This window comes from Uloborus diversus, chromosome 4 (genome assembly GCF_026930045.1).
Source record: "Uloborus diversus isolate 005 chromosome 4, Udiv.v.3.1, whole genome shotgun sequence".
NCBI lineage: Eukaryota > Metazoa > Arthropoda > Arachnida > Araneae > Uloboridae > Uloborus > Uloborus diversus.
Window position 1 is genome coordinate 163514289 of NC_072734.1, and position 11865 is coordinate 163526153.

Consider the following 11865-nt stretch of genomic DNA (forward strand, 5'->3'; position numbering starts at 1 on the left):
CCTTAGTGATGTTTTCCTCACTTTTTATTCTAATTAAAAAAGCCTTGAGCTTGAAATAGACAACTTGATGAGATTTAGTGAATAAAAATTCCAGTGTGATTCGTTTTTTATTTTTTTAGTGATCAATTTTTCAATTTGTTACTTTTTAGGGATTGATAGATACCCCACCTTATTGGAATTACCTTAGTTTGTATTTTAATCGTTATACATTAACAATTGAACTTTTGGAATGAACAATTATAAAACCATCAAAATTAGATTTACAGGGATTAAAATTCAGAGCTATATATTGAGCTTCCTACTATACCTCAAAACTCAAATTTTGAATTGGTAGCCAATGGCTACCAGAACCTCATAAAATGGTAGCCAAATCTCAAAAAATGATAGCCAAACTTAATTTAAATTATTTAATTTATTTTATTCCATTTATTTATTTAGAATGTGTGTATATGTCATTGGAGTAGCAAAGAACTTTTCTTATAAAATAATAATTAAAATAAGTAAATAAAAAATATTTAAAAAAAAGAATAAATAAAATAAAAAGCAAGCTAAAAAAGGAAAAGAGAGTTGAGGATTTTTTTGGGGGGGGGGAGGAGAATTGAACTGGGGGGAGTGGGAACGGGCAACTCTGCCCAGATATTATTTAACACATCTTTTGCAAACTATAATCTATATTAATTTCTTTAAACAAAACACATCACGATATTAAAATAAATAAAAAAAGAAGATTATTATTATTTATTTGTTTTTTCAGCTTTCAAAACTTCTAGAAACATCACTGCTTTCAACCAAAAGACGAGTTAGTTTCTTGATAAAGAAAACAACAAAATACCAAAAACTTAAACAGAATTTAAAAAAAAAACCTGAACCATTTGAGATTCTACAAAAATGTTTTTTTTTTTTTTTTTGCTTTTTCAAATGCATGCAAAATTTTTATAAAAATCGAAGCCTGAGTGTCAAAAAATGAATAAATAAAAGAAAGGCAAACAATATAAAACAAAATGAAGAAAAAAAAAAGGAAAAAAAAGATCCAGCAGAAGAAAAAAAGGGTTCCAGCCCGGTTCTTTCCACCTTCTCCAGACACAAGGGTGCCATTTTTTTTATTTATGTGTTTTATAAATACGATTGTACTTCTCTTTATTTATTTTGGAACAGAGATTTTCCTCTTTTTACTGGTGAAGATGGACAATCTACAACGCAGCCAGCGCCATTTTGAAAATTTACCGCGAAACTTAAAAATAACAATTTTTTTAGGAGAAATAAAGTAAATAAACGGATATGTCCTCTCCTCCAGTAGGTTTTTTTTTTTTTTAAAGAAAAAAAAAGGAAAAACAAACAATATGATTCAAACAAAAAATCAAAAATCTTGCAAAAAAATTTTTTTTTTTTTAGCGAGATATCGTTTTTACCTTGTCTTGATGCATTTCGACTCAAAGATGCCATTTCTGTTTATTCATATGTAAACCAAATGTACAAGATTAATTCTTTTCATTTATTTTGGAAAGGATATTTTCGTCTTAACTGGTAAAAATGAACAATCTAACAGCGCGACGCCAATTTGAAACCGCGTAGTTTAAAAAACACCGCAAAACGAAGAAACAGCCATTTGTTAAGGAGAAATAAAGTTGAAAAAGGAATTTAAGATCAAAAAAGCATAATTTACTAAATTGGTGTGTGAAATTTGTCTATTTTTACGATCGCGTGTAAAGAAAGCCGAGTTTTCAAAAGTTTTGTAACGAATTTGCCGTCGTGATTGCGATTTTTGTTTCTATTCAGAGCAAGCACAATTAGCCACAATTGCATATAAATATAATAATATTTAAAATACATTAAATAACTTGCATTTCTTCCTCCTTTCTCCTCCCCTATCCGATGGCCGAAAGTTTAGTGGACAAGAGGAGAATACTCCCCCCCCCCATCCCCGGCGATCCGATAGCCGAACTTTTAGTGGATAAAAGAATTTGGGGAAAGGTCATATGTCAAGACTATAGGTCAGGGAAGGTTGCATTGGCGAATGGTAGCCACATTGGCGACTGAAGTGAAAATAATGGTCGCCAAATTTTGAAAATTGGTCGCATTTGGCGACTGGCGACCGCGAGCTTTGAGCTTTACTTCCTACCAAATTTTGTCATATCTCCTCTTTGCATTTGGAGTCTGAAAGAAAGACTTCATGACTCCATGGAAAAATATTTCTATGAAAAGCAAGGGCAGTTCCAGAAGTTTTTCAAGAATGGGGAGATTGGGTTTTATTACTTACCTTTTACTACATACAGTGAAGCACCATTTATATATTTTTGAAGGGACTGTATGAAAAAAAGCATAGAAATGAAAAAAACATATTATAGGTATAGGTTAACGTGTATTAGACTGTGCAGGGACCAATTTAATAAACGCATAATTGATGAAAACGTATAAAAGAGAAACATATAAACAGTGCTTAACTGTAACTGATTTGCACATGAGAGGAAGAGAACCCTTCCACAGTCAAATAAATAATCTAGAGATGTTGCCAAGGAAGACCAAAGGAGGCGAATGGAGGTTCCCGAACCTATTCCTTTCAAGTCATTGAAGATATTCTAAAATTGCGTTGTTAGAACTTCAACTTTGAAAACCTTTTGGGAGATTGTTCCAGAACCTCCTCCCCTTAACATCATCAAAGGTCTTCTAAATTTGCTTTCTGAGAACTTCAGTTCCACAGGAACTATTACCCGAGATTTTATGGGAAATTACCGGAGGAAAGTCGCTGAACTCGATTCCACCCCCTTACATAATCTAAGAAGGTCTACAATCATCGTCTTCAATTTTGAAAAATTTCCTGGGGAAGGAAGGGCTTGAAATCCCTTTCTCTTAACATCATCAAAGGTCCTTTAAAATTGTACTTTTGAAGCTTAAATTTCAAAAAAAAAAAAAAAAAAAAAAATCCAACTCCCCATCCAAAAAACCTTAACACGGCTAAAAATAGCCTACAATTATGTTTTTAGGGCTTTAATTCCAAAACATTGTTGCTTACAAAATCCCTCAAGGGAGTGGTGATCGCCTCCATCGCCCTTTCCTTGTATCCACCCTTGATAAAAAGACAGAAATCTGCTTTTTAAAAAACTTGAGTTATCAATATTGTTTAATACTACAATTACAGTGGTCTTAGTATACCTAGAATTACGGCAGGGTTCATTTTGACCCTCTGAGAAGACATCTGCATAGTTCCCTACACAATGTTATATATTTGTAAAAATTAGTTTAAAATAAACATTTTTGTTATAAATACAGTTTATTTAAAGGACTCAGAGATTTTAAGAATATGTAACTAAGTATTAAAAAAAAAACTTAAAACACCCTTATAATAACCAGTGCTATTTCAGTTGCATTTTAGAAACTAGCAGCTAATTTTCCCTTTAATGTACAAAAGGATTATGAATGTTTCAAGTTCTTGCAATAATATGTTCCAGGAGGCATTTTTGTGCTTCTGCTCTATTTCAACATTAGTAAATGTATGTGCATTTCTTTTTTCCTCAAAGGGGTCAAAATGACATGTGCCAATACTACTTCCCTTTTCTTGGGTTTAACCCTAGCGTCAATGACCGGGTACCTGGATACCTTTTTGCGACTTTTATCATAATTTTTACGCTTTGTAACTAGGTCTTGGTAAAATTGCTTTTAATCCTTGTTATTTGCATGAATCTGAATTAAGCAAAGTTGTAACCGTGTTTTCAAAAAAAAATTTGGGGGGAAGTTTTTTAGCCTTTAAAATTTTTATACCTAGATTCAATAACCAGGTACCCGGGTACCCAATGCACTGCACGTCATAAGATGCCCCTTCAAAATGCTTCTGACACCAATTTTTGATGATTCTCATGTAAAATGAGTCCTCGAATCAAAATATGACCACTGTTCTCCCCCTCCCCCCTTTGACAATGCGCCCCCAAAGTGTATTACGTTTTCGGCAGTTACATAGTAATTATTTATATTTGATAGGGAAAACAGCATTGTATTCACCATTAATATTCCTCTGAAGGGTTAGAGAAGTCTATAGTTTGAAAGCATGACCATTTGTAGCAAGTTGGGACACTGGGACACTCAAGCGCGTACCCCCCCCCCCCAAAAAAAAAAAAAAAAAATCTAAAAAAGCCTCGGAAACAATTTTTTTTCGATAAAGGTTGGTTTTTCAATTTTTTTCATATATTTTCTTGGTGCAAAACCAAAGAATTGGACTCACTTCCCATGCCCGAAAATTTTTCGCGCTGTAAAAAAAAATAAAATAAATAAATAAATAAAAAATTAATAAACATTTGAAAACATTGCATATTACATACGAGTCACACTGCAGATCTTAGACGCAAAGAAAGTTTCCGTATAATTTACATTTATTAAAATTACATTTACAGATATAATTAAGATTTTGAAGAAATTAAGTACACTCATTATTATATTTCAGAGGGCACTACACCCGTTGGTTTTCACCATTCGATCAAATGCTTCAAAATTATCAAATCATTTGATCAATCGTGTCAACACTAGATTTTGTTTTGTTTTAAAACGAAATAGTTGTGACTTTTAGTCGCTCCAGAGTTGCTTTTGTTATGATGTGAAGTACAAAAAAATATTACGGCTTCTTCTCTTTTTGTTGATGTATGAACATAATGTTACATCGTCAGCGATACCGAATTAGGAACTTCGTAACTCTCAATATGTAGACAATAATATTTCAGTTGGAATATATTGTCTTTTTTTTTTTTTTTGAGTATACCTACGAATGTCAGACGGCATGACAGCAAAGGTTGAGCAAATGATAGTGAGGATAAAAAATACAGATATTATTTTTCGGTGCAACAGGCCTATGTGTATATGGTATGAGTTTCGTGGGCCCCATGTGGTCCGCGGGTCGTAAGTTGAACATCACTGGTATAAATAAATAAAATACTACGAATTCACTATGAAATAGAAAAGTGTAAAATCTAATACATCCAGTATTACGAAAAAACTGGAGAAGCACATTTTTTTTCTAACAGACTTAGCATGAAACATAAACATAAAACTCTGGAAAACAATAAACCATTTCGTTTTTTAGTAAAAACAGGATACACAAACTTCCCCAGATGAGGGTGGAAGAAAATGTTTCAATTAAATAGAAGAGCTGTCAGACAAAAAATTATTTTTCTGCTCTAAATCTTCGAAATTGAAAATGGGTACCCGGTTATTGAAAGTAAGGGAAAAGTTTGGTCATTGACGCTAGGGTTAAAAAAAACAGACGTAATTTTCTTGAAAACTTTATACTATTACACAGCATAATGATTTAGGAATAGTCGAGGAAGGATTAAGCTATTTATAAAAATACAGGGGAACAATTAGCGAAAAAGTTCGCTTGGGTCAAAAGCAAATTCTATTGTTAAAAGAGGGAAAAAAGTTATGTTCTCTTTTTACATCATTATGCTTAAAATATAATTTACTTTTTACAAAAACTAACGTTGTTCAATTTATTCCTGGGAGGTCAGAAAAATTGGCTGGGTAACCTAGAGAAGCCTTTTATTTTCGTTGCAAAACCTAGAAAAGTGGCTTAGTGTGTGGTCACTCTGTACATGTGTAATTGCATCAGTTATTGTTCCTATTCATGAAATAGGAACAATATCCAAACTATCCATGTTTGAAATATAATAATCTATGATTTCTCTAGCATCCAGTTTACTCTATATGTATGGTAGGATCTGAGAATGCTCACAATCTGGTGACCATATCTACTGATGGGAAGTGTTGTACATGGAGTGTTGATATGCTTTCAGCTCCCCAAGTAAGTTCGATGAAAAAAATTCTTTTCTGATAGATATTTCATGAGTTTTAATCATATCAAAAAAAAAAAAAAATAAATAAATAAAATAAATAAATAAATAAATAAAATAAGTAAAAGAAAGAAAAGGTAATTTATCACTTCTCGCTACTTACGGAGGATGATGAAGGTATTCAGCACTTAGTATATCCGACCCTTTCTCGGCATAGGGAACTCAAATTGGTTTCCGGTTTTTACAATTCTAAAATTAATGTGCAAAAAGAATATATAATCATAAAAATTTGAATTTTTTGCAAGCATTTAAAAAATTTGTGTTCAAAAATTTGATAAAATCCTTTTTGATTGAAAAAAATGTGTGCATCTTTCTATATGCAGGGCTGCCAACCAGATCCGTTCTTCACTAAAAGTCTTTTTTTGAAAATCAGTTTACGTTGAACAATTTTAATGTAAACATAATTTTTCAGCTGATTCCGAATTACTGGCTGATTAATCAGTTCATTCCTAATTTTAACATTTAAAAGTTAACATCCTTTTTTAGGCTTTAGGTCGCTTTTCTAACTAACTAAAAACTAACAAAACAGGACTAACTAAAAATCTGTCAATAGCCCTGATGTGCTAAATTTTGAAATGGAGTTAGAATAGTAAAGAGAACATCCAAACTTGAGCCAAACAAGCATAGAAGTTCAGATGCTTCAACTGGGCTAGTGAGTGCAGAGCAAATTTGAAGAAACATTTGAATGGAAAAAAATGTTGATAGCTTTTCAACTTAGCAAACTTGTAGACAGAATAAATTTAATTGAAGAATATTGATAAAAATAAGTAAAAATATTTAGAGGTATAATACAACAGGTTTATACTCGCCATTAAATAATTGGTAGATTTTAGAAATTTAGTAAGAGTGTCATCATCTGGTTTGTTTCAAAATTGCATTATTATGAATTAACTAATAACATATGCATTAAAAGAACATATATTTTTTAAGGATTCAATTGAACTCAATCAACAGAAACAGTCTCGCACTGTTGCTGTGACATGTATGGCTTTTCCTCATGATGAATTCAACAACTTTGTTGTTGGTAGTGAAGATGGAATTGTATATTCTGGTGAGCTGTTTTCTTATTTATTTTTAAATAAATTATTTATTTTCTTTCCTACTGTACAATTAGAAACATTTTACAAAATATTTTGTATATATTTTTTTTTTCATTGAGCATGTTATTTCTGATACTCATTTATCTATGAATTTCAAAAATTACATTTTTTCAATCATTTAAAGTAAAAATGAATTTCAGTAATGTACTAGAAAGAAAAAATAAATCACTGGAGAAACTAGTTGCTTAATTTCTCAAATGAAGTAATAATTTTGAAATTATACAAATAGCAATAAGCATTGCTTAATCATAATTATTTTTATCATTAGCATGTCGCCATGGTAACAAAACTGGAATTGTAGATGTATTTGAAAGCCATCAAGGTCCAGTCACTGCTATCAGTACTCATAAAAGTACAGTTTCTGCTGAATTTCCTGATCTTTTCTTAACTTCATCATTTGATTGGACAGTGAAGCTATGGAACTTGAAGGTTTTTAAAATTCTTTGTTTTCCAATATTTATTAATAAGATAATGCCATTTGATAATTTCTTAATGAATGTCTTACCACATCTGAGGCATTCAGAGCTAAAGTGGATCAAGTCCATAAACTATAGTTCTGAGAAAATCAAAATTAAAGTTAATTAACACTAGTTGAAGATAAGTGATTTAGACATTAAAAAAAAAAAAAAAATCTGCATAAATACTAATTTAAACATTGGGTCATTTTATTCTTTGAAAATTCAAGAAGAATAGTTCAGGTGTCAATTTTAAATCAGAAATAGTTTTGGATTAAATTCACTTTAGCTCTGATTGCCTCATATTCAGATGCAAGCAATTTTAATGACTTTTGAATTAAAAATATTTCTTTTGAGCTTCACTTGACCTAAATGTTTATTTTGAAATGTAATGGGTTGAAAAGTAAGATTAAGTAATTGCTTTGAGTTACTCACAGATTAATATCTAATTACTTTTATTATAAAAATTGAAAAATTTGACTTACAGCCTAAATATTATTATGAAAAGTCTTAATTTTTATTTTAATATTAAAACCTTATCAAACAGTTGGCTATATATTCTCTTTTTATTTATCACTATTGTTTTCAAAACAACAAAATATGAAGATTTTTTTTTTTAATTGAAAATATGGTGTGGTTTTAGATATAAAATTGTATGATTTGTTGTTATTCCAAAATAATATTATATATATATATTTTAAACTGAAAAAAGTAAATAAATAAAATAAATAATCATAATACAACAATGCATTTTTTCTTCCATCTGAACTTGTTTCATTTTTAACTAGTTTGATAATGTTTTTAAAAATATTTTTTCCATTAACAGGAAACTCAGCCTCTGTATTCTTTTGAACATAATTCAGACTATGTTTTTGATGTCAGCTGGTCGCCAGTCCATCCCGCATTATTTGCTTGCGTTGATGGTTTAGGAAATCTTGATCTTTGGAATCTGAACTGCGATACTGAAGTAAATATTGGTTTTTTATCTTTTAAAAACTTTGTTTTTGGAAGAAATCACTTAAAAATTTATTAACATGTAGAATTGATTCTTAATCATGCTCATAACACCCGGACCCTCTCTCTTCCACCCCACATCATGAAGTGAAGACTTTACTCAGGATTAGTTTCATATTGTCAATACTTGGACTTAGTAGTGGCTTCTTCATGTAGGGGGAAAAAAACTGACCCTTTATTATCTTTTCCTGTGTTTGAGAGTTTAAAATAATTAAGAGGCCCTCACTTTCATACACCCCCTCACTTTTTCGACCTCTAGGCAGCCTGCGCATTTGCATCTGAGGTAAGTTATATAAAAAGCATTTTTTCTGTTTGTCTTTTGTACACTAGCCAATTTTGTTATAACACAAATTTAGTTTTTTCTGAAAATTGTATGAGTTTCATGCTTACATAGAATATTAAATTTTTTCTTTTTTTTTTGGCGGTTGTAGGGAGGGGGTGGTGGAGTGACACCAAAAATTACCGCCCCGGGTGCCAAACCATGTTAGGTTTGCCACTGCATTTAGTTATCATTTATGAACAAATTGTATTCACTGTGTGTTAAATTAAGTTATTACCTAATTAAGTTCTTTATTGACTTAAGAATTTTCTTCAATATGTCTCCAGTACATACTATTCATTATTTAATGGGGGTTTTACTATCTCTAATTTTTAATGAAACAGTGCGAAAAATTAAAAAGTTTTTTTTTTTAATGTTTAAGAGAGAATACTGGAGTTGAATCGCAAAGAATTATGCTGAATATTTTAACAATTGATATCGCATTTATCCTGATATGCAGGGCTGTGGAGTCGGAGTCGGACTGATTTTCAGGTAAAGGAATTGGAGTCGTTAGAAAACATGCTGACTCCGGGCTTCTTTTTTTCTTTCATTTTCACTGGCTCTCCTTGCATTTTTTTAAAAACTGACTACCAATTGATATGTTAGGCAACAAAACATGTATAAAAAGCTACTAATGAGAAAATAACTGCCATTATAGCAATTAGCTAGCTTGAGTGCTTACCGAACTTTCTGTAGCCGTCCCTCAGTTTGCTTGCTTTTTTAATTAATAACAACTGACAGCAAACGGTTTTGTTGCCTAGCATTTTCACGTAATCACTTTCAAATAAAAATAGAAATATAGTGTTTTGTTCAATCTCAGTTATAAAATAGTAAAAGGAACGTAACAATTTAGTAAATCGAGGCCCGTTGCTCAGGTGGAAAGTTGTGAGGGTGATTGGCAAATTCAACTAAGCTCTGGCGCAAAAGCTTAAATCCAAAAGATCCGGTGAAATAATCTAATATTATTTTTCTTTATTAAGACTATTTCTATAAGCTTGGTTCTCACTAAAAAGCATGGAACAAAATAAGTGTAAATGATTTCTTGGTTACAACACTCAATAATTGCAGTTAATCTTAAAATCTTCATATTAAGGTTAATTCTAAAGCAACCAATAAAGTTTAAATTAAAAATTTAGCGACGAAGAAATATAGGTATAGTAAAAGCTATTCGTACAAATTTGTACATCGCCGCATTTTGTGTAAAATTAGCTCCAGATGTATATGTGCCCTATTTTTGCTGAAATTTTATTGTGATGAAATATAATTTTAAATATATTGGGGAAAATTTTCAGAAATAAAGTATTTAAATTTTTTATAAACTCTGAAATTAACTGGGTCACCTACCAGATGGGATTTTCAATTTTTTAAAGGGATTTTTAAGTCATCTCACTTTTAAACTCGTAACTATTGGAAAATTTGATTTTTGAATTGAATTTCTAACATTGTATGCATCTTGGGTTTACAATAAAAAACAAAATGCGAAATTTTCATAAAAAAGAAACAGTATTTCAATCTCTGTTTAGAGGTTTCCCCCTTCCCCTGAAGGGAGGAAGGAATTGAAAAAATACAATTAAATAAAAAATAATAAAAACATTCGGAGTCGACAATTTTCCTTCCGACTCTGCAGCCCTGCTAATATATGCAATAAGAACCTCACAAAACGTAAATATATGATTCTGACAGTGGAATTAAACAGATCTCTAGTAATTAAGACTTGGGTCATTTGTGAAGCAAACATCTGGCCTGCTGCCGTGGGCTCAGATTTTAGACTTGTGGGCCACTTTTGGTCCATGGGCTATAGTTTTGAGACCCCTAATCTACATTTATGAAGATATCATTAAACTAATGGAAAGATTTGAATCTAGTTAAGCTTTTAGAATCATATATCTAAAGATAATTTTAACAAGCTTTGTCAAAATCTTTCTTACTGTTATTAGTTTTACATGAATAATTTTTCATGACTCTAATTTGCATTCCCCCCCACTGCGCTATTTATTATTTATTAGTATGGAAATTTGGCTCAAAAGAAATTACAGAGGGGGCTAACATTTGTTTAGTACTAGCATTGCTCTGGCTATGTGGTCCTGATGTTTCTTTCCCATTTTCTTCCTTCAGTCTTGTTCTTTTCTACCATTATTTGTTTTGTTTAATAATTTTGATTTAGCAATTCATATTGAAAACTGATAAACCTTTTTTTATAGCTTCCTACAGTTGGTACTTTGATTGATGGAAGTCCAGCATTGAACAGAGTTGCATGGACACATTCTGGGCATCATGTTTCTGTTGGGGATTGTAATGGAAAAATTTGGTTATACGATGTTGGTGAGGTAAATTATCAGTTTACTGATTTTTCTGTAATTTTTTTTTGGAGCAATGACGAAATTTCTATTTATCCCAACTTGAATGAAATATTTTTGCACATAATAGATGTATGCTAGTCAAAAACACATGCCTGATAATCAAAAAATTGCCATTGAGTGGACTAGAGTCTAAATAAAGTGTATAACACTTATGTTATTGCTTGTTTCTAAAATAGCAATATTAATTTCAAGATTTTTTAAAAGAAGAATGATATCATTAAAATGCAGTTCCATGCTTGTAAATTATGATTGAGAAAATATCATGTACTATAAATTCTTATATTATCAGATATGAACTAATTTTTCAAAGTATTTAGACTAATTTTCATATTATTTAAAAAATAAATACAATTTATAAAATTTTTATTTTTTCAGCAACTTGCTAATCCTAAACCAGATGATGGGACCAGATTTGCAGAAACTTTAGAAGAATTTCAATCAAACCAATCATACTTCCATGGTGATATGTTAGCATCTGCGCAACCTACTCAACCTATGCTTTCGCCATCAATCTATGGAACCCCCGTGCGTTAAGTGGTGCAACTATGATAATCAGAATTTCTGTTTAATATCTGTGGTTGCAGAGCTATTTTGTGATAATTGTTTGATAAAGAATCTGTATGATAGTTTTATTTAGTAAATGAATTTCTTTTAAGGTATTTACTAGTTTTCTTTACAAACTAAGCATATTTCATTAAAAATAGCTGTCTAAGAACATATACAAGAATTTTCTCTGAAATACAAAATTGTTTTACAGGAAAAATGGAGGGGGTGGAGGTGGGGGTT

General features: G+C 30.9%; 1 protein-coding gene across 2 annotated transcripts in view; it reads left to right on the top strand.

Moving 5' to 3' along the window:
• The window catches only part of LOC129221435 (cytoplasmic dynein 1 intermediate chain 2-like), a 39158-nt gene extending 27424 nt beyond the window's left edge, over positions 1-11734 (top strand). For both annotated transcript variants that reach the window (XM_054855920.1, XM_054855921.1), the window contains 6 exons: positions 5669-5782; positions 6762-6882; positions 7200-7360; positions 8213-8353; positions 10921-11046; positions 11455-11734. In XM_054855920.1, the coding sequence (XP_054711895.1) occupies positions 5669-5782; positions 6762-6882; positions 7200-7360; positions 8213-8353; positions 10921-11046; positions 11455-11613 (822 nt within the window). In that variant the 3' untranslated portion in view covers positions 11614-11734. The remainder of the gene's footprint in view (positions 1-5668; positions 5783-6761; positions 6883-7199; positions 7361-8212; positions 8354-10920; positions 11047-11454) is intronic.
• The last annotated feature ends 131 nt before the right edge of the window (positions 11735-11865 follow it).